The sequence below is a fragment of the Nothobranchius furzeri genome, chromosome 11 (genome assembly GCF_043380555.1).
Source record: "Nothobranchius furzeri strain GRZ-AD chromosome 11, NfurGRZ-RIMD1, whole genome shotgun sequence".
NCBI lineage: Eukaryota > Metazoa > Chordata > Actinopteri > Cyprinodontiformes > Nothobranchiidae > Nothobranchius > Nothobranchius furzeri.
Window position 1 is genome coordinate 1669354 of NC_091751.1, and position 24014 is coordinate 1693367.

Consider the following 24014-nt stretch of genomic DNA (forward strand, 5'->3'; position numbering starts at 1 on the left):
TAAAAAATATGTATTTAAAACAAATAGCCACTTTAAACAAATGACTAAAATAACTACTACACTATGTAATCAAATCCAAATGTTCAAGTATAAATGGCATTGAATAAGTAAACAAATCCATGACAAGGAACTAATTGTATATTTCTCTTCATCATCAACAAATAAGATGCTTCATCCAGCAACAGGGTGTCCGTGACACGGTTTAAATGCTGGCAGAGGACGCTGCGGCTGCAGGATATAGTGACTCGTTGCTTTCTCCCTCAACCAAAAGTCCTCACGTCATGCATTTCAGCTAAAATGCTAATGCTAACTTACCTTGCACTGGCTGTGGAGACGTGGGTGATGGTCACGCAGATGTGCCATTAGATTCGAAGTGTTGCTGCCTTTTGCAGACACTTGTTTCCTGCACGTTCTGCAAACGGGATAGCCATCTTCTATTAACTGTCCCTCAGCATTTTTCAGAAATCCCAAATATGCCCATACTTCCGATTTAGTCTTCTTTGAGGGCTGATGGATGTCCTGGGCGCTGCCGTCGCCTCCTTCGGCCATTATTTCAGCTTCAAAGTTTTGGTGCCGTTGCAAATTAAAAAGTGCGTGTGCGCGCAGCGGGAACTTCAGCTGAAGCGACGGTGGCTGGTAAGGGTCATCGCGCCGAAACCGCGGCCACGGTAAACCCACCGAGATAATATAGTTTTTTAAAAACTGGACGGTTATTTTTATTGTCAACTTTTTTACCGGGGTTTACCGCTATACCGGTTACCGTGACAACCCTACTGTGTGCGTGTATTCTTGTTTGGATATTATTGTGCAATTGTTGGACAAAATGACTTGCTGTGGCATTAATTGCACTAATAGAGCGTCCAAGGAGTCTCCATTTCATTTTTTCGGTAAGTAAAATTATATTTATGTATTTTAGGTCACTGCCGAGCTGAGCTTAGATTTTAACATGTACTGTTTAACCATGAAATTTAAATGTAATAGGGTAAAACCCAGTGCATTTAACATAATGCTGCACTTTAGAAAATGGGTTGAAATATAACATGTTGGTGGAGCTGGGTTCCCACTATCGGCTAGTGGAGCTCTCGGGAGACCTCTGTGTTCCACCCGGTTCTCCCCTCCCCGCAGCTCGGTCCATCTCTGTCTGATCGCGACTTCTGTTAGCTGCGCGGGCTGCCGGTTGGTTCTCCCAGCAGCTCGGCGCATCTGTCTGATCGCGGCTTCTGTGTGCTGCAGCGGGCTGACGGCTTGTGGAGCTCTGGGAGGGAAACCTTTCCACTAGGGATGCTCCGATCAGGTTTTAATCTGCTGATCACCGATACCGATCAGCCAAGAGGCCGATCATGGCCGATCAGCCGATTACCGATACCAATTACATAGATTGGCTGTAAATTGTTCATTTAGCTATGGTGAGTTCTAATGCATGTGTTACATATTAATTCAGAAAAAACATGGTTTTACTTCACTTCAAATTATGTAATATCAGTAACAATTTATAAGAAATTGAAAACATTAAGGCTCTCTTTAGGCGTCTAGTCCAATAAACTCGATGACTTTACGGGTAATTTGCTTAGCCTTATGACTGACTCATATGGGCGAGTGTTCCCAAGCGTCGGCTGCGTTAGCTGCCGTCTGACTGTGGCTGCATTAGCAGGCTTCTTTTCATTGTTTGCGGTGAGCCTCAAAAACTCACCATGCTCCGCCAAGTGTTTAGTCTTTAAATGTCGGATCAAATTTGTTGTGTTGAATTTTTTTTAAGTGCTTCCTCCGCGGGGTATGTTTTCGTTGCAAGTGTTGCAAGACGCAAACTTAATATCACTCTCGCACACCGTAAAGAAGTTCCACACGGCAGACATGTTTGTCTTTGCGGGTTTGCCGCCACGCGCATGCGTACTAAGCGGGGAGAAGCGGAAGGATGAACTACCGGCCGGGAAGAGTAAGCGCCAGTGCCAGATTGGAAATGAAAGGCAGTGATCGGCGATCACGGATCACACACTTTTGCAGGAAAATCGGCCGATAATCATCTGTGGCCGATCAATCAGAGCACCCTTACTTTCCACCCGGTTCTCCCCAGCGGCAGCTCTGCGCAGCGGCGCTTGTCTGCTGTGCGGCTGCCGGCTTTCTGCAGCTTTCGGGAGACCTCTGTGTTCCACCCGGTTTTACCCGGCGGTCAGCCCGGCGTATCTGACTCAGAAGCTCTGGTGTTGTGCACAGTTAACTCTGGTTGTAGCTAGGTTGCTACCTCCATTAGCTTAGCTCCCACCTCCAAGTTAGCTTTGGGTTAGCTTGTAGCTAGTTCGACCGGGTGTCGTCAGTTGATCCCAGCCTTACAGCCCCACCCTCAGCTCCATCCCTCTTCCCTTTTATGGAATTGTCTGGGCTTGATGAAACCTGTGACACGGTCAAAATGGCGGTGGTGGCCACCTCCCATTTTAGTACAAAAACGTGTTATTGGAGTTCTATGGAAACCCATTGTCCATTTATTAATGTCGATGATTCTAACCCAAAGAATGTTCTGACAGACAAGCTGCTGCGGTTGTTGTTTCAGATTCATACAAGCTAAACCCTTTAGGTTCATCTTCCCTACATATATAAGATATTTGAAATTAAGAAGAAGAAAAGCATGCAACAGAGTATGGATCTGTTCTCAGTGAGATGTTATTAGTGGAAAATAAACATAAATAAAGATGTTTCTGGTACTTTTACTATCATTCTGTTGTGGAAAGTCAGCACAAATATTCAGTGAAAATGTTAAAAAGCTACTTAAACCTTTATTATTTTATAGTGGGCCTGTATATTTATAAAAGCAGTTGATGGTTTAAAGTAACTGTAACTAAAGTTACTCAGAGCCACTGTAGAAGGTCCAGTCTGCGTTAAGCTGTGGTAGCTGGAGAGGAGCTGAGAAACAGCATTAAAGCATTTGCTGTTTGCTTGTTCCAGTGGAATTCAAATAGAATATATTAGACATCAGTTATATAATAACGTTATGTACATTTCACAGTCATGCAATAGATAAAAGGCAGAATTTACTTTACCTTGTTGCATTGAAGCTTCACGTCCCACAGTGAGTAGTCTCTGTTCCACATGTGGTGAGTTGGGATCTGCTCATCCTACTAATGGATGATTACAGCCATCTGGAATATTTTCACACGTTTTTGTGTTTGGTGTTCTGTGAATTAGTCTCATAATTGTTAATTATTATATGATGATCCCTAATCATTATCTGATCAGTTCTGTCAGTTTACTTTTTTTTAGCTCTCTTGAATACTGTGTATTACTTCATTAATATGCAGTATCCCTTTTTAAATAAATCTCAAAATGAAGCTATAAGTAATTAAAAGAACAAGTAATTGTTGATTTGGCCAAAAACAAAATTAAAGCCAATTAAGAAACTAGGAACCTAGTGTCCCTGTAAAAGCTGGAATTTGTTTTCTAAAGAAAACCACAAGACAATCTATCAAAACGTGTTCTTCTGTTGCCTGAAGGTGAGCGTGCTGCTGTCCATGGGGCTGGATTTTCAATTGCCAGCCATAGTTGGTTAAAGATGCAAGATTAGAGGTCTGTGGCCTGGTCTGGTTTACTACCAAGCTGTTACAAGCAACACATTAGAGCTGCTAGTTAAATTTCATCACCTCAAGTTTCATCATCGTTAAACCTCCTCAGCCAATCTCTTTTATCTTCCGATCCTTGGCAGCTTCACAAAAGGATGATGTTTGTAACAAATTGTCTAATTCTGGTTCCAATTTTAAAAAATTGGCAACTACTTCATCGTAAGTAATTTGCTCAGGAGCATCTCTGAACTTTGCACATGTAAGAGTGCTCATCATTCATTTAAGAACTCCCTGGGATCTGATGTCTCACCAAGGCACGGTTGTAGTTTTTTTCATCTGGCTTTATGTAACCTGCCTCGTCTAACCCCTTCTCTGCAGTGTGGCATGTCTTCTCTCAGGCAGTGTTGAAAAAGTGCTAGAATCATCCTCTTTGCAGATCCTCTTAAGAAGTCCCATTCTTAAAAGATTGTTGCAGTCTTCGCTTTTGAAGGCTGTAGCTTCCCCCTTGTGTAGGAGGAGCAGGCAGAGGCAGAGTGAGGATATGAATTCCTGCTGGGATTGTTCCCACCAGAATGCCCTTCCACTAATCGCTGAATTTGGCCTTAAACTGACAAACCATCTCAGGTTCATTTGCATCAGTTTTCTTTATGTTAGGACGTCGGGTGACGTAAATGCATAAGACCTCTCTAAACCCACTTTAAATAGGTCAGATCCAGGAGTGCTGATTGGTTGAATGTAAGTAAATAAGCTCTTACCTCCTTTTCTGCAGATCCTGTTTCCTCTTTACAGTTTTCTTGTTGGAACCTTGATCAGCATAAACACCTAATCTTCTTTTTCAGCCACGCCTCAGCTGAACCTCTACTACAGATTTATAAAAGTTTCAGTTAATTTTATTTTGTATTAAGTAACGCACAGTTAAAGGGAAACTAGGCAGTTTTGCTTGCTTTTAACACCCCCTAGTGTCTATTATTAATTCACTGTGGCTAAACCAAAAATGAAACTTATCTCTTTGCTGTGAGTTTGTCTATTACACCTTAATCTGACTGCTAAAATGTCTCCTCAGCCTTCATTAGTTTCTAGAGAAGTGATTCATCAGTAAACTAAACAAATCAGCTGTGGTCACAATAGGGCTGCAACAAACGATTATTTGGATAATCGATGAATCGGATGGGGTCTCGACACGATTAATCGATTAATCGGATTACATGGGGAAATTTTTAAAAACTGCTAGGGAAACGTTATTTCTCTCCTTCCTTCACTTTACTAAACACAACATTATTAGAAAACAGTTCAATAGCAGAAAAACAACATGCCATCACCTAAATTGTCTTATAAGGTGTATAGACAACGACCCTAAGCTACATCTATCTGTGACCTAAAATGCTTGGTCCAAGTTAAACAGCTTAAGGGCAATTCTCATCTGTTTTGTTTGATCTCATCTGTAGACATTTATTATAACTGGGGATGTCAAACAACTAATTTTTAAATGTAATTAAACATAGGCTGTGAATTAATCAAAATTAATCACTATTTCCAAAAATGACTGAAAAAATACCAAATAAAACAAAAGTAAATGAATGCCATCCTCCTTGCGATGATGCCCTGGGCAACTGCCATAAAGTCACATCAAGAAATGCTGCTGATCATTCCAATGATCCCAAATAGACTCTCATTAGGCCACATGAAAGCAACTGAACCCAAAAATATATTAACCAGTATATAACTGCACTCTCACACAACACGCCTGCAGCAACAGTTAGTACTCCCTCCCTTTTAAAAGCGTTTTCGCTTCTGAGGACATTGTGGTTGTAAAGCCACATGCTAGTAGTCTGGCCCCGGTGTGATCAACCAGTTTCTGCGGGAATGTGACGGCGGAACCGGTTTGCAGCAGCGCGAGTCTACGGGAAGACCCCCCACCCCCGTTCATCTAATAAGCGTTGCGCTCACGACTTTATAGGCTTTATTTTTTTACGAGCTAAGGGCATGTCTAGCCTGTGTAATAATCCGGGGCTTAGGTGAATCACTTGCGTTTAAGATGCAGCATCATCACCGTAGCACTCCCGTGCCATGCTAAGTCTGATCTAAACGTTGCAGGTAACGAATGTCTTCGCCTGATTTAACTGAAAATGCTCCCAAACTTAAGAAGTTTTTACTTTTTCGGGTCTCGCTGCTCCTGCCATGTTCCTCTTCCAAACACCTGCTGGCTCTCCACCGGTCTGCGCGCAACGGCGGGTGGGGGGTGGGGGGGCATTTGGAAGAGTTGTGCGACACAACGAATCGATGACGCAATTCGTTGCCAACGCTTTTAGTAATCGATTTTCATTGAATTTATCGATTCGTTGTTGCAGCCCTAGGTCACAATCTAAAGCATGCAGGTGTAGGGTTTGAGAATTAGAGTGCTTTAAGAGCTCAGTATGTATATTACCTCTACTTATGACCAATAAGCTGTGATACTCTATATAAATATAGACCTGGTTGGTCTTTGTGTGTTTATCAGAAGATTCTAGGATTCTTTTTTTTTTTATTAAGGAATTGTACACACTTCATTTTGCTTCAGAAAAGAGTCAGGGTTATATAAGTAAGAATTTATTTAACCAACAATTAAAACATGACAAGTTAGCTAACGTTTACTGTGATGGATGGAACTAGATGTGATGTATGAACCTGTGTGTGAATGCGATGTTATCAGAACTTCTGTATCTAGGAGAGCTGAGTTCTGGATGTAAAATAATTTGGTTTGCGTTAAGCTATGAAGTTGATTATTATCAAAAGAACATCAGACGCTATCTGTGTGTCTACTTCACCCGTTCTGGAGACCCTCTTGGTGGATCCGAAGGTCAGAGAGGTCGAATGACCTCTGGCACCGAAGGGCTGTAGAATACCGTGGCACCGACTCTTCAGTCCAGAGATGTGTCGGGTCACAACAGATGGATGGAACCGCACGTCTTGAGGAGTCGGAACAATACCAGCTTGTTATGCAGGAACTGTTTGCTGGATCAGCTTTGCAGGTGCAAAAAGATTTTGATGACGTGTCCAAAGCTTTGATGGTTAAAGAGGGTCTTGCTTCAGATGGCCGGTTTGAAGCTTTTCTCAAAAACTACTGAATCACCAGAGTGATCTGGTTTTAATGTTCTCATGTTATGATTCGTGTAGCCAACCAGAGGTTGACAAGTTTGAGGAATATTACCAAGAGTCTCAGAAACACGCCCTCTTTGGTACCGGATGCTCTGATCTGGGGTAAAGGGCTATCTATGTGTCACGCGTTCAACTTAACCTTACTTGTGAGTGCAAATGGTGATGACCTTGCCATGTAAACATGCTGAAACATATTTCAATCACTGTAATCATAACTAATGTTCCTTTCAAACTTCAATCATTGAGCACAGATTAATGGAAACAATTCATTATATTATAATTATTATAAGTAGCAATAAACAAACGTTTCTTTAATGATTATCTAGCTTATAAGTTTTAGAAGTTCATATTTAATTCAGGAAATCATTCTTTGATTTAGCAACTGATCCGAGCTGCAAGTGTTCCTTATTCAAAGGCATGAAGAATCCTGTAGGACGATAAGGGAAGCTGGACCTTGAGGAGAGAACATTATTGTTGATAATTCGTTATCTGTGTTCAGAGCTGCAGAGAGGCTCCGAGCTCCAGCTGATGGGATGAAGGCAGGCCGGTTTAAAGGGAACACGTGCAGTCTCATGTCTCCTCTGACCAGATGTTGAATGGTCAAACTGTACCTAAAAACGGACCATTGCTGGACGTTGTACAGGAAACCTGCCGGAAGCATGTTTGTGTTTCAGGGGGTAGGGATGGGGGGGGGGGGGGGGGGTGGTGGTGGTCATGAGGTATTTGTTTGTCATTTGATAGCGATGCAGCATAGGAATGTGGGTGTATAGCTGAAGTAGAGAAGTAATGAGTCAGGTGTGGCTGCTTTTTAACGGTGTCGAAAGAGTAAGGCAGGGGTAGACAACTCTGTTCCCCGAGAGCTGGTATCTAGCATGTTTTAGAGTTTTCCCTGCTTCGACACCTGATTTTAATCAGTAGGTGAACAGCAGGCTTCTGCAGAGCTTGATAAGCTGCTGAACAGGTGAATAAAGTGTGCTGGAGCAGGGAAGGAACTAAAATATGCTGGGTACTGGCCTTGGAGGAAGAGCGTTGTCTACCCGTGGTTGCTAAACAGATCTGTTTGACAACAACTTTGAACAGAAACGAGACAAAAGTCCTTTGAAATGAGACGTCGCCATCTTTTTTGTTTTGCTCTGTTGCATCACCCCCTCCACCAAACCAATAGATTTCTGTCATTGGCGCGAGCTGTGTTATGCTAATCGCAGCGCTCTATCAGTTTGGTGGATGGGATGATGTGACGGAGGGAAACAACAAAGATTGCAACGTATCCCTTGAAATGGCTTTGGCATCAACTTTGAACTATAGACTTGGGCTTTCCTTTGAGCCAAGAACAGATAGAGGTACTCAAGTCCTTTATTTAGAAAATGGATGTATTTGCACCTTCTTTGCATGACTTCCCCATTGACTGACATCAGTAGAGGCGATTTGTTGCATTGTTCGTTGTCCAATAGCGTGTGGACACTGTTTCAAAGACAACTGTAGATTCCGCTCCACAACTAGCAAGCCAAGCTTATAGCACGATTCATTCATTCATTCATTCATTTGTTTGTTTGTTTGTTCATTCATTCATTTATTTTATTCATAGAGCGCCTTCCTGCTGCTAATCAAAGCAGCCCAAAGTGCATTGGGGCAAGGTTCTTTTTTCTGGGTACCATTTGTAAGCCCATATGTGGATCATTTTTATAGCAACCAACCTTTTAATAAATTATCCAACCGTAGCATTTAAGTTTTATTACTTCATAATTGTTCATGTTTTCTAACTTACTTTATTTTATTTATTTATTTTTTTTTGCAGACTTGGGCCTGGCAAGCTGTAGTTCAAAGTAAGATGTAAGAACATGAATTTAGTCGAAGCTCTCTGTACTGGCCACTAATTTTCTCAAAGTTGGCCTCAGCACAGTTTAAACTCATTGCTCTGAGCACCGGTAGCTCGCTGCTCCCACAGTTATAGCTACTCCTAATTGCTGGCTTTCATTTTAAAGTAATTGACTGTCAGATACTTTTGCAGCTGATGGATCTTTGAGTGTCTGAATAACACCTCCAGGCACATTTAAAGCATAATTTTTAAACATCAGTGCTCAGATTTAATAGTGAATTTTCTGTCGCTATTCTATGCAGAAAGGACCTCATGTCTGATGATGTTTTAATGTTTTCTGTGCACCGGAGAACTGAAACATAATCACTCACAGATGAAGCGAACACCACTGATTATATTGTGACAACAGCACGTGTTTGGTTTGAAGTGTACAACAGGAACGTTGTCAGCTTGGTGGTTGAGGATTTGCTCTTTCGTGACTGATTTTCACAGTAACTCAGTCTGAAGACACAAACAACGTTTGTTTATTTCTAGGGGTATAGTACCAGCATCAACATCGGTATTGATCCAATTAGTAAAACTGGGCTGACGTAAACAGTGTTGATTTCCATCTTGTTGGTATTTGCATATGTGTTTCGGTGGGGGGGGGGGGGGGGGGGGAGTGGTGGCGGCCATGAGATATCTGCCATGGGATAGTGATGCAGTGTAGGAATATGGGTGTACAGTAGGGCTGGGGGTAAACGATTATTTTTAAAACGATTATTCTGACGATTATTTTATCGAATAGTCGACTATTCTAATGACTATTTAGACAATTAATCTAATGATTATTTTTCTATTGCACAGTTAATAAAAACCAAAAAATCTCTAATAAATTCCTCAAAAAGTGATAAATTGTTACTGTAAGAGAATAAACACAACAGGCCTTCCATCTTGTATAACACTGCTTTTATTGTGTTGGTTGGTTATGTTCTGGTGACGTGTAGAACTTGGGAGTGCAGGCTGCTGCCTGAGAGGTGGTTGGAGACGGAGTGTCGCCATGCTGCTTTGTTTTGGTCACTTATGTGCGTGAGGCGAGTGGTGTTACGACCCTTCCTGGGGAGTTTGGCTCGTGTGCAAAAAGGAAGGGACAATAACGGGATTTAAAAGTTAAAATGATGATCAGGTTTATTTACAACTATAAAAAAACATAAATCTTTCCATCCACAGGTTGGGAATAATAAAACTAATTCTGCCTGTGGGGAATTAAAACAAAGTACAAATAAGTAGGGATGTCCCACTGGGCAAAGATTACTGGGTTCTGGACCAAAATAAGGATCTCCAAAGGCCCAACTCTAAACTGGGTGGTTAAACCAAACTGAAGGTGTTATCTTAAACGAAACCAAAAACCCACAACACTCTAAATGTAATAAAAGGGAGATCTACACCACAAAAAAGATGAACTCTAAACCAAAACGTAACAGCTTATCCAAACACAAGAAGCTGTTAGCGAAGATGCTAACAGTAGCTTTACCAACGTTGAGTTCAAGTTACCAAGTTTAAATAAACCAAAAACACCCAGCAGCAAACAGACCAGCACGGAGGAGAGACTGCTACCACCAAAACAGCTCTCCTAATGTCTGAAAGAAGCTCCTTAATGAAGGGAGAAACGCTCCCGGTGATTTTCTACATCTGCGGTAGAGACGGAGCAGCGCATCTGACCCCGGAAGTTGTTGACCGTTGCCGGGAGACGAAGGCGGGCAAAACAGCAAAGGAATCTAGTAACGGACGGACGTTGTTCCGGGTCTTCGGTATTTGGCGGAGATGTTAGTGAAGGTGCAGAAGAGGGCGAACTAGAGGGAAAACAGGCAGATTCCTCCTCTATTTACAAACTCCTGGGGATGCAACAAGTGGGCGCGGTGCGTCGACTACCGGATCTGACGTCGACAAATTTTTAGAATCGAGCCGTCGACGTCATCGAAGCGTTGCTACAGCCCTAGTGTACAGCTGAAGTAGAGAAGTAATATAGGAGGTGTGGTTGCTTTTAGGGCAGCAGGAGGTAGGGCGGGTCGTCCAGCAATCGGAGGGTTGTAGGGTCAATCCCAGCTCCCGCCAGAGAATGCTGCTGTTGTGTCTTTGGGAAAGACGCTTAACCCACATTGCCTGCTGGTGGTGGTCGAAGAGACCGGTGGCGCCAGTGTTCGGCAGCCTCCTTTCCATCAGTGCGCCCCAGGGCAGCTGTGGCTACATTATAGCTTATCATCACCAGCATGAGAATGTGTGTGTGAATGGGTGAAATACTGTTTGTGTTGTGAAGGGCCTTGGGGGGTTATAGAACCCTAGAAGATGCTACACAAATAAAGGCCATTTAAAAACCTAGCAGTAAAACCTGGTACTCTTATCTGGTGTGGAAAGTGTAGGACCAGGGTAGACAACTGTTTTCCCAGAGGGCCGGTATCCAGCATGTTTTAGTGGTTTCCCTGCTTCAACACACCCTATCTTAACCAGCGGGTGTTTAACAGGCTTCTGTAGAACTTGATGAACTGCTGAACAGGTGAATCAAGTGTGTTACACCCCAGGTCGTCTAGGTAACTTGGGCTAACAAAAGAATGTATTGATCTGTACTTAAAATGCAACTCAAAGATGTTTAACAGAACAGACACCTAAAACACAAAGAACACTGAAAACAATGTGATCGGCGGCAACAGAGCATAGTAACAATTATTAAACCTCTAATTAGCTAAAGTAATACAAAATACCGATCATCAGGATCAGCTGGGAGAAGCAGAGTGGATCCGGGCGGACTGAGAGGAGTCAGGTGGTGCGAATGAACTCCACTCATCCATGAGAGTAAAACAAAGGAGGACAGGTAAAATACCAAAATATTAACGGCGCTGGCCGTAACAAGTGCATTAGATCAACAAAACAACTAAAACATGCTGGACCTTCGGGGAAGGGCGTTGTCTACCCCTCGTCTAGGAAAGCTCATATAATTTCTATATCATAAATATTGGTTATTAGCCATGACAGCAATAACAATATCGGAAATGAATATTGGTCGACATTCTCATATTAATGCATCATGCTTATTTCACCAAATCAGTATTGATGAACACCTACTCACTCAGTGGTTCAACATTCTTGCACTAAGAGAGTGGTTTCATTTATTTGATTGTTTCAGATGAATTTTTCTTCCATAGAAAGTTGCAGCCTCTGTGATCTTCTTTTACCTCTGTTCAAGGATGGTAGGTCAGTATTGAAGGCTATCGTTGGTTTATTTATTTATTTATTTATTTTATAAGAAGCTGAAGAGTTGTGCTGTGACCGCTGTAATACAACAGCAAATTCTTTCAGACCCAAAACGTCACTCACATGGATTTGATCATTTCTTTCTTTCTGAATCAGCGGTAAGACAGATGAGTTTAGTCCATATAAAGAGTTGTGTGTCCTCTGTGAATGAAACAGAAATGTGCAACATGTCTAACGGGAAGATGGGAATTTATTTTCTCCTGAAGCGTGGGGCATATTTGTGCATAGCACATAGACAGAGCCTCTCAACCATTTCATCGAACAAGTTGCTCTCCTTAGGACGTTGGTTCACAGCTGAACTCTCCAGTTTGCACATATTTGATTCAGGATGCTGCCTTTTCTTTTGGTAAAGTGATGTCTACAGGAGATGGCATTTTTATCAAACATGTATGTCTACAGTTTATATAATGTTGATTGTATCATTCTGACAGCCTCTTTGCGTTAAAAGCCTCAACCACCAAAGGGAGGGAGGCCCCCTGGCTGGGAACTATTGTTCTGAATCACAGAAGGAAGTAAAAACATTTTCTTTTTTCTTTGCTTTTTCCTTTAAACATCTTAAGTCAGATTTACCATCACAGCAAAACCCTTGGATGGTTCAAAAACAGTTTCTAACACAACAGTCCAGCCACTGAATCTTAGAGTCAAAGTTTATTTTATTACCTTAGAATCACGCTTGGCCTTGTTAGCTGGAAGTCTGCCTCAAAAGCTATTTTAAAGGCATGCTGTGCTCTGCTTTTAAAAGTTTCATGTTGGCCTCTCTTGGTTGGTTTTTGATTAAACTAAGAGAGCTGATACTGTTAGAAAGTAGCATCTCTGCTTGTGGAGATAAATAGTTGAATTTATTTTTAAAGGACTCAAAATAACAGGAAGGTAAGGCTGCCTTGGTTATACACTTAAAGTGAATGTCTCTAAGGTATGTGTAAAGGGCGGTTGTGTGTAGGGATGGATTTAAATAATATAATTGTAATTGGGCTTCAGGTAGAACATGTGCTGCTTTGCAAAAAGAACATTGCTTTCTCCTGTCACCTGCATGTTGAGGGTTGCATCAACAAACCAGAAAGTTTAAAGTCCAATTAATCATCACAGACTAGTGAATTTACTTTTCCCTATTTGACCAATCTCTGCGAGGAGCGGTGAGCTGCAACTGTGGCTGCACTTGGGAACTATTTAGTGGTTTGACCCCCCCATAACACCCCATAAATCTGAGTATCAAGCAGGGAGATACTGGGTCCCATTTTAAAAGTATTTGGTATAACTTAATCAGGATTTGAACCCCGATCTCCCAGTCTCAGGACGTACACTATGCCTCTAGTTGTTTTTGGAGAAAGGAAGATGATTCCCATTTTTCTCACAGTTGTAGTACAGATTAGGCATCTTTTTTTCTATTGGGTGAAGATGGCAGGAAAATGGCAGAGCATCGGTTCATTAACCTAATTATAACTTTATATTGTTTTATAGAAGAGTCATTAAGCTAAATAACTGCCTAACGTGTCTCCACTCAAATCTATTCACATTTGAACTTTACTAAATCAACTCTTTTTTTTTTAAGTCACGCCACTCTCAAAAAGTAAAACTCAAGAGAAAAGAAAAAGCTTCAAGTGGGATTAAAAGGCCTTTGTGTTGAGACATAAATATGAATTGTGTTGTGCTAGCTCTAAGGAAACAAACACAGCACTTTTAGTTGGTTTTTTAATACAAGTGTAATTTGTTGGTGGCCTGCAGGGACAGTTTAAATCCACTTTCAGCAAATCAAGTAGGAAAACAGAACCAACAATAATCATTTTCCCTTCTACACTTCACCTTCCCTTAAGTACTTTTGGCTTCAATCTTTTCTAAGATCTTCTAATGACCAATAATTAGGTTGTAATGAGCCTGGCATTATGCCACTAATAACCCTGGCTCTTGCTTTAGCAAATACCCCTAAGCTTTAACCTCAAAAACATTAATAACTTTGTGACTTCATCTGACACTATTGTATAACGGCTGTAGAATTGTGACTATTTGTCATTGTGACAACACTTGATCAGAAGCTTCAGGTATTCTAGAACTATGCATTATTTTATTTTATGCTGTAAATACTTGGTGTTTGATGAGAACAAAGTCCTACACATAGCTTTGTAGATTTCACTGGATTAGTTTTTTTGGATTAGATTTTCAATGTTAAAACATTCTGGTTTTGTCAAGTAAAATAGAATGTAGGTTCATAGCTTGTACTTTATTTGACCCTCAATGATTAATGTTGTTAACTTAGGTAGAAAATGTGCAGTCTCAGATTTGTAGAAAGAGAGACTCCAATGTGTCTTGATACAGCTAGGTGTTGATTAGCATAGCCTAGCTTAGGTTAGCAAGACAGCTAAGAACGCTGACTGTAAAACAACGTTGCACACTTAAAATCAATGGACCAACATTCAATTCAGTTTAAAAATACTTTATTAATCCCAGAGGGAAACTGATTGCTGTAGTTGCTCAGAATAAAAAGAATAATCAAGTCATCAAAGAGGTGTTGTATATTACAATGGCTGTTGGCAGGAAGGATCTCCAGTAGCGGTCAGTGTTGCAGCCAAACTGAAGAAGCCTCTGACTGAAGACACTCTTTCGTTGTCGGACAGTCTTGTGAAGAGGATGCTCAGGGTTGTCCATCATTTTCTTGATTCTCTGGAGAATCCTTCTTTGCATGATCTCCTCCAGCGGTTCCACAGTCGTCCCCAGAACAGAACCAGCCTTTGTTATTAGGCTGTTGAGCCTTTTCAGGTCCCTGCTTCTGATGCTGCTACCCCAACAGACGATGGCTGAAGAGATTACACTCTCAACAACAGACTTGTAGAAGATCTGCAGCATCTTGCTACAGACATTGAAGGACCTAAGCGTCCTCAAGAAGTGCAGTCTGCTGTGTCCCTTCTTGTAAACGGCTTCGCTGTTCTTTCTCCAGTCCAGTCTGTTGTCCAGGTGAACTCCAAGGTGTTTGTATTCCTCAACCACCTCCACTTCTTCTCCCATGATGGAAACAGTGTTTGACTCCACCCTGTTTCTTCTGAAGTCTAAAATCATCTCCTTTGTTTTGTTCACGTTGAAGGTCAGATGATTGTTTCCACACCATGCCACAAAGCGCTCCACCAGCTCTCTGTACTCAGCTTCCTGTCCATCTCTGATACACCCGACAACTGCAGAGTCATCCGAGTATTTCTGTAGATGACAGGTCTCTGATTTGTACTGGAAGTCTGAGGTGTACAGGGTGAAAAGGAATGGTGAGAGTACAGTCCCCTGTGGTGCTCCAATGTTACTGATCGCCTGGTTTGATGTGCAGTTCTTCAGCCTCACAAACTGTGGTCTGTTTGTCAGGTAGTCTTTAATCCAGGCGATAGCTGAGGCCCCCACCTGTGTCTTCTGGAGTTTCTGGCAAAGTACATCAGGCTGGATTGTGTTAAATGCACTGGAGACATCAAAGAACATGACCCTCACAGTGCTGCCTGCTTTGTCCAGATGACAGTGGGTTGGTTGAAGCAGCTGGATGATGGCATCTTCAACTCCAACTCCATGGCGATAAGCAAACTGCAGCGGGTCCTGATATGTTCTAGTTTGCTTATTCAGGTGGACCAACAGGAGTCTCTCCAGGACCTTCATGATGTGGGATGTCAGGGCAACCGGTCTGTAGTCGTCATTGACTGATGGGCGAGTTTTCTTTGGAACTGGAACAAGGCAGGATGTCCTCCACAGGACTGGAACCTTCTCCTGGGCCAGGCTGAGGTTGAAGAGGTGCTGCAGAATCCCACAGAGCTGCTCTGCACAGGCCTTCAGTACTCTGGGGCTGACACCATCTGGACCTGCAGCCTTGTTCCTGTTCAGTCTCTCCAGCTGCCTCTTCACCTGACTTCTAGAGACAGATAGTTGGGAGGAGGAGGTAAATAGGGCAGCAGCATCTCCTGATTTGGATGAAGACAGATTTATAGAACCAGAAGAGTCCATGACTGCGTTAGAGGAAAAAGAGCTGGCATGTGACAGGAAAATGTTGGATCAGAGGAGGATGGGATGTCTGATTGGCTGGGGACAGGCAATGAGGATGCTGGGTTTGTTCCTGAACTGAACCTATTGAAGAACTTGTTCAGTTCATTGGCTGTGTCCAGGCTGCCATCTGTGCAATCCTTCCTCTGCTTGAAGCCTGTGATCTTCTTCATCCCTGACCAGACATCTCTGATATTGTTCCTCTGTAGTTTGTTCTCCAGCTTCTTCTTGTATGCCTCCTTGCTGTCTCAGATCTTGATCTTCAGTTGCTTCTGTATACTCCTCAATAATTCCCTGTCTCCCTCCTTGAAGGCTCTTTTTTTTTCTCATTTAGCAGATTCTTCAGTTCACTGGTGATCCAGGGTTTGTTATTAGCGAAGCATCTCACTGTTCTGGTGGGTATTATATTATCCACACAGAAGTTTATATAGTCAGTGACACATCCAGTCATGGCATTGATGTCCTCTTCATATCCTTGGCAGAGAGTCATCCAATCTGTGGCTTCAAAACAACTCTGCAGGGCTTCTTCAGCGTCCTGTGACCATTCTGACACAGTTCTTCTTGTCACAGGTTGCCTCTGAACAAGTGGTTTGTATTCTGAGCAGAGAAAAACAAGATTGTGATCTGATTGTCCCAGAGGAGGTCTTGTTTTGGACATGTATGCATTCTTTACATTTGCATAACACAGATCCAATGTCTTGTTTTCTCTGGTGGAGCAGCTGACAAACTGTTGAAATGTTGCAAGTGTAGCAGAGAGCGAGGCATGATTAAAATCACCAGATATGGCCACAAATGCATTGGGGTGCTGGGTTTGTAGCTTAGCGACAATCGAACTGATGGCATCACATGCACTTTCAGCAATGGCTGAAGGTGGAATATAAACGGTTGCCAAGACAACACTGGTGAACTCTCTCGGCAAATAATATGGGCGACAATTTACTGCCAAGAGTTCAACATCTGGGCTGCAGAGATGACATTTCACTGAAACATGACCTGGATGGCACCATCTGTTGTTGACAAGCACTGCCACTCCACTTCCTTTTCCTTTCCCGCTCCTCTTCAGATCTCTGTCTGCTCGTACAGTCAGGAATCCTGGCAGAGAGACGCTGGAATCGGGGATATGGTCCTGCAGCCACGTCTCGGTGAAACACATAACACTGCACTGCCGATACTCTGGCTGAGTCCTTGAAAGGGCTTGGAGTTCATCCATCTTGTTGGCCAGTGATCTCACATTGCCCATTATGATCGATGGAAGAGATGGTTTGAATTTCCTCTTTCTCTGTCTCCGTTTTGCCCCCGCTCTGCACCCACACTTCTTGCGTTTTAGCTCATTTGGGATTTGTGGCTTCAGTTGAGGTATTATTTCAGCATTTCCAATGTTAATCAGCTGCTCCCGATTGTAAACCAGCTTGTTGCCATGGTTACACATCATAACAATGCTCAAAAAGTGAAAGAATAGCGGTAAAAATCCTCTAAGCTTCACATCACCAGAAACAGAAAAGTAAAATGTCCAAAAAATACAGTTTTTCTTGAGAAACTAGATGAAAAAATGTCCAAAAAAAGGCTAATCTTACATATAGTCAACAGAGCTACTCCAACATGTAGCCACCCAGAGCAGCGCAGTTCCGGAAGGGGAAACCAAAATAAATATCCTAAGAATATTTTACACTTACTTCAGTTAAGCTCTTTTTTCACTAGAATGTCACTATTGGCAGCTAGTTGGAGACTGCTTTGCATGAGTTGTGCAAGGAAACATGATTTTCACAGTTACACTATTAAATAGATCTTTTTTTGCTATGACCTGTCCTCATTGGTTGTTCACATTAGTTGTGAATTCAGTTCAACATTGGCACAAGTGAGAAATCTGGAACTTATAAATACGTCCACATACATAAACTATGGGTTGTGGATGTGTGTTGCTGGTTATGATGCTGGGATCGTTGATGAGTTTGGAGGGTTGGGTGATTGGACAAATGGGTGAGTTGGCTGTGTCCATCTTCTGTTGTTTTTCATCAAGCCACTTTTTCACATTTCAACTTTTAAAAGTGAATTTACACATAGAGCAGCATGGGCGAAACTGATCACATGTCCATTATCAGTGTGTTAGGGATTTTATCAATATATTTTATCAATAAACCCATTTCCTGCAGCTAGAGAGAGAGACAAGAGACAATAAGGCAGACATACAACCAAATTATAATTTGTGGCAAGAGCACAGAGCAAATACCCCGAATTCTGCTCACAGAGTTTATTTATTACAAAAGATAAGAAAGGAATGGGAGTGAGGTCATGTGAGGGAGAGAGTGAGTGTGTGTTTATGGGAGAATGTGTGTGAGTGTGAGAATGCTTTCAGGACATTCAGTTAATAGGATTAAAGTAATGAAATATAAAATTTCCATAAAAAGTATGACGAAGCTTTCATTCCTGCCAGGCTATCACAAGGAGCAGGACTCTGCAAATTGCCAGGAAATTGAGAACTCCTGCAAACTTGTAAAGACAATACCCTTACAAATACCATTCACAATAATCACACTGAGAAACTGGCTTTACACAATCTATGAAATTGTTTACAAACAAAAAGCAAAGAAGCTGGAACTCGGTAAGCTAGTGTGTAAAAACATCTGAGTCCTTAGTGCCATGAAAACACCACACATAAGCCTTCAACCGTACGCAAGTTTTATATATTGTGTCTGCTGCTTCCTAGTCAGCGTCTTGCAGGGAGTTGAGAGCCCTCTGTCCGTGTCCTGTGAATATATGTAGAATGGGCCTGATTAGTAAATTGCTTCTGCCATGTCTAACGCGTATGCCACATTACCTGTCTCCCTCCTCCCCGCAGCCGTGCACACATCGCCACAGTTATTAACGACTTCCAGATTTCAATCCAGCAATCACATGTAGTTAGAGGCTGCCATGGAGAGAACCGGTGCCACCATCGCACAACATTTAGAGGGAGGATAACTTTTCATGTCAGAATGCGAACGTGAAAGGCGGAGCATTATATCTTGCATGTCCTTAAACAGCTGCGGTGCATGATTATGGATTGTTGACCACAGTTTATGTATATAAAAATGTAAACTTTAAAGCTAATGGGAATATTTAGAATAGACCTCAGTGAGAAATACCAATGAAAAAGGACAAGTTTGTGAATGTGATACACAAAAGTTGATAGTAAAAAGTTGGGGTGTAACTGTTCACGGGGGGGGGGGGGGGGGGGGGGGGGGGGTTGAACTGTTTCGGTTCGGTTTATTTTTTCCGTTAAATGAATTTTTGTTTGCATGTTGTAAATGCAGTGGATAAAAGTTCCTAGGCAAGTTTCCACACGGACACTGTATTGAGTGACGCATGATTGCTGCACGCACCCGATCTCCATTTAAAAAATGTGATATGCAAATTCTGATCAACGCCTTTCAGGGCGGATCAAACCAGCTGGCTGTCGCTGCTACTGTGGCTCCTGTAGAGACGCTGAAAGGAGCATTGCTTTGCCCCTCCCTTCTCTCACACTGTGCTGGTGCAGAGCGGCAAAAATGTAAACAAACATGTGGGCGGAACTTTCCCCCTGGGACTTAGGGATAGGTACCTTTGACATTTGAATCGATTCGGTACTAATTCCCGGTACCTACGAATCGATACCGGTACTTAACGGTACCAATTTTCGATACTTTTGAGTGTTTCATATTTTTAATTCTCTTTTATAATTAAATATATATTTTTCTCAATATATAACCATATTTGATAAATAAATAATAAATATCAGGATAAATAACATTCAACTGTTTGTATTTTAACATCGTCCTTGTAGTTTTATAAGCTGATAATTAAACTGAAGCAAACATCTTTACTGTGAACTAAATTTACTGTGTATCTTCATTACTTTTGCCATTTGATTTTTCCTACTGGGAAGTTAGAATTTCCGAGGAGAAAGCGAACGCACCATTAGCTTTTAACAACGGTGGCAATGGAAGCTAACATATCAAGCTAACGTTATCTTAAACAGTTTATTTAACTGCTGGAGCAGATTAAAACGATGATGCCTCACACTTAGATCGTTGTCGCTGGTTTCATCTTCACCCAATCACCCATCGCATTTAGTAAAGTGAAGCCAAACTTTAGAGCGCTTTCATGTTCTAGTCGGAAATTCGGAGTTCCGAGGAGAAAGCGAATGCACCATTTGCAGAACAGAAGCTAACATATCAAGCTAACGTTATCTTAAACATTTTATTTACCTACTGGAGCAGATTAAGATGAGGATGTCTCTTAGATCGTTGTCGCTGGTTTCATCATCACCCAGTTACCCATCACATTTAGTGAAGTGGACCCAAGCTTTAGCGTGCGTTCTTTCTACCGTGCTGCTCTGTTTACAACTGGCTCGCTGCGACCGACGACATAACGCTCTTGCGCATGCGCAGCTGTCTAGGCAAGTTCTCGCTAAGAAGGACGGGTACCGAAACGAGTCACCGTTTGAAATGATGTGAATCGGTGCTCAGTCGGTCCTATGGAATTCGGTCGGTGCCTTAAAAAGTACCGAATTCGGTACCCATCCCTCCTTTAGGGACAATTGATGTAAAGTTTTCATCCTACAATGAAAAATATGGCGCAGAGGAAGCTCGTTATTTAATGCGAGATTTAAAGAAAAAATCTGGCGGTGTGAGGTGAGTTTTTAAGGCTTGCTGCAGAAATAAGAACACGGAGCATCAACAGTCAAATTCAACACTGGTCTGTATGAGTGTGACACTCAGCAGCGCAAATAACCTGTGAAATAATTAAAGACATTGTGCTAGATCAGCAGCCTGTGGTGACACCTGGTTCTGCTCACTACAGGAGCCGCTTTAGATTAAATAAATAATATAATAATAATATACTCAAAATTAATCGAACCGAGCTCTTCAAAACTCTGAACCGAACCGAATACGACCCCTAGTAAACAGGTAAAAATATTACACTGTGTGCCTTTAAGGATCATATTATAACTCGCTTTTAGATTAAATTAGTCATGGAATATAAGGGAGCCAGCTTATGTACCAATTTTTTGATGATACCTGATGCAGCACTTGTTATTTTTTGATTATTACACAATAATATTTTGAAAGGAAAGGGCTTAAATTTGAAAAATGCCAATAATTGTCTAGATGCTTGAAAGGATAATCAGGTTCACAGATTCTGTTTCAGTGTGTTCTATATGTATTCATGCTGTTAGTGTTGAACAGTTGTCAAATGTACATAAAAATAACTCACAAAAGCTCCCCTTCAAAATCAAACCAAATGTAGGTGGACGACATCTTAGGCGAGGAGAGCGACAACGAAAGTGAAGGCCGAGGGAAGGAGAAGACAGGCGCAGAGGAGATGGATGATGAAGAGGAGGAACAGCAGAAGCAGCCAGGAAGCAGACAGACAACAGGACAAGGACTTAGTCCTCAGGCACCGAGCGCAGAGGAGAGGCCTCCGACATCATCCTGTAGCACCAGTCTGTCCCACAGTGTCAAAAGGTGAGGAACAATTGTTTGTTTCCCTCACTTCACTGGACATGTTTGTGCTCTGACCACAGCTACACCAACAACCCCTGGAATAAAATTATAAAGACGTGACAAAACTGACTCTACACTCCATCCTCCCAACTATCTTATGGTCTCAGAGTCACTAGTGTTGATGCTCACTAATCACACTTTACATGAGTCTCACTAGGTGAGAAGAATGCTCCACGTACGCTCACCTTACGAACGCTCCACATATTTCCAGTTTCAACTTCTCATTTAGTCACTATAATCAAAACACACCACTTCATTGGTGTTGCTATGCTGAAGCCAGACAGTCTGGTCTGTTGCCATGGAAACTAATTCCAAACAGACAGCAGGCATTTGAAGATTTCAGAACATAATTATGAGAATATCATGGTGCTGAAGGACAGGACGAGCTGTCTGCCTGCCAGGACTCAGTCTGTCTCAACAGTTTCATTTAGAGTCTTTGCCACAGTGTGACCAAAAGTAGTACATCGCCCTTTTGACCAGAGCATTTCTATGCATTTACATTTAGCCCAACCATAGTTTCTGGATGCTTTAGTGTGAGTGATTTTAACACTTGATTGTTTGACTTTGTTTGGGATGATGGATATTTTGCAGTATTTGTTTTCTTTTGTCGGGGTTTGGACTAACATGGTTCTGTGTTTACTAGAGCTGTTCCTTTTATTTTATAGAAAACACTTTTTAATGCTGTAAAGTGTTGTGAAGGATGTGAACACAGTGGGTCTGTCATTTGTGTTTGGATGAGCTTCTGTAACAACACAAAGGGTCATGTGTTGTGTTACTGATCTGGGACTAGGACTTACTGCAGACAGGTGATTCACAGTGGTAAAGGGACAAGCCATAATATAGAAGTTTGTTTACTTAAATTTGGCTTTGGGAACTTCTTCATAAACTGGCTACAAACATTATACAGTTCACCAACAGCACGTGTCAGGACGAACGACCAAATATCAGCTAGCTTCTGTCTTCAGAGGGGGACCAGGCAGGGATGCCCACTCTCCCCCTCACTATTTGCTATCTTTATTGAACCACTAGCGGCAGCAATTAGGCAAACAACAGATATTAAAGGGATAAAGTGTAAGAAAATAGAACATAAGATCAGTCTTTATGCAGATGATGTTTTACTCTTTCTCCAGAATTCTCAATCCTCTCTCCAATTCAATTGAACTGATAAACTCTTTTTCAAGAGTTTCAGATTACTCTATAAACTGGTTAAAATCCACAGTTCTACCAATTAATTTCTCTTTTGTCAATTTGCTTAATACACAATTGGAGTCAGGGAATATCACATACCTGGGAATTAATGTCTCTCCCAAGTTAGCAGATCTAACCAAACTAAACTACATCCCACTTTAAAAGAAAGTGGAAGATGATCTTGCAAGATGGAAATCCTTACCAATATCACTCATGGGGAGAGTTGCTACAATTAAAATGATGGTCTTACCCAGAATAAATTACTTATTTTCAATGATCCCAAACAAACCACCAGCTGACTGGTTTAAATCTCTGGACTCCTCAATTACTAAATTCCTTTGGCAGGATAAACCTCCACGAATTAGCTTAAAACCGCTTCAGAAAACCAAAGACAGAGGAGGACTGGATCTACCCAACTTTTATTATTATTTCTTAGCCAGCAGGCTGCAATATATACCAAGATGGTTGCAAGATAACCCACTAGATGAGTCCTGGTTAGATATAGAACAGACACTTTGCAATACGATAGAGCTTTCAGACTTACCATTTATTAGCTCAAGCATAAGAAAACATGAAAGCTTCAAAAGTATTAGTATCAGCACCTCTCTGACAGCATGGTGGGAGTATCTTAAAATGACCGAGTCTTCACTAGTACCATGCAGACGCACACCTATCTGGAATAATCCTGATATTTTGCAAAACAACAAAATGATGAACCTTCCGGACTGGAAAAATAAAGGAATCCTATACCTGGAACACATATATGAAGGATTGGACTTCATCCCATTTAATAGAATAGTCTCCCAATTTGGAATGAATAAGAATAACTTTTTAGAATATCACCAAATTAAATCTGTAGTCAAACAAAAATTTAAGCTCAATAAAATAGAATTACAAACACCACCAAGGGTATTAGACTTCTATAATCTCAAACCCCCCAAACTACTGTCTAAAGTATATAAGACTGTCCAAAATAGACGATAGAATAGTAATCCCTATTGAAAAATGGGAGGTGGATCTATCAGTCAGCTTTGACCAGAACTTCTGGTCCCAAACTTGTTTAAAACCTTTTAAAATGATCAGACACCAATTTACAATTAATTCAGTACAAAATTCTACACAGAGTACACTATACAGGTCATCGGATGTTCAAGATGGGGTTTGTGTCGTCTGACACCTGTACGCACTGCACAAACAACATTCCTGACAATTACATTCATGCTCTGTGGTCCTGTCCACCTGTCCAGGAATTTTGGGGTAGAGTATGTGAGGATCTGTCAAAATCTCTGAAATGTCATATCCCAACCACCCCCTCTCTTTGTTTACTGGGAAACCTGGACGATGTCCCGATTGAAACATCTGTGGTTCACGTGGTTCTGACTGCCATATGCATCGCTAAGAAAACTATCCTCTTGAATTGGAAAAATAGAGAAAGTCTCTGCATTAACCAGTATAAAAAATCTTTTGTTAGATCATATTACACTTGATTTAGCCTCTGCTTCCACTTCAAATCAATCT

General features: G+C 41.6%; 1 protein-coding gene across 3 annotated transcripts in view; it reads left to right on the plus strand.

Annotated features, from left to right (window-relative positions):
- ctdp1 (CTD (carboxy-terminal domain, RNA polymerase II, polypeptide A) phosphatase, subunit 1) overlaps positions 1-24014 on the plus strand; it is a 111448-nt gene that overhangs the window by 36551 nt on the left and 50883 nt on the right. For 2 of the 3 annotated variants that reach the window (XM_054734661.2, XM_054734662.2), the window contains exon 12: positions 21052-21269. The exons of the other annotated variant lie outside the window; for it this stretch is intronic. In XM_054734661.2, the coding sequence (XP_054590636.2) occupies positions 21052-21269 (218 nt within the window). The remainder of the gene's footprint in view (positions 1-21051; positions 21270-24014) is intronic. 3 annotated transcript variants of the gene reach the window in all.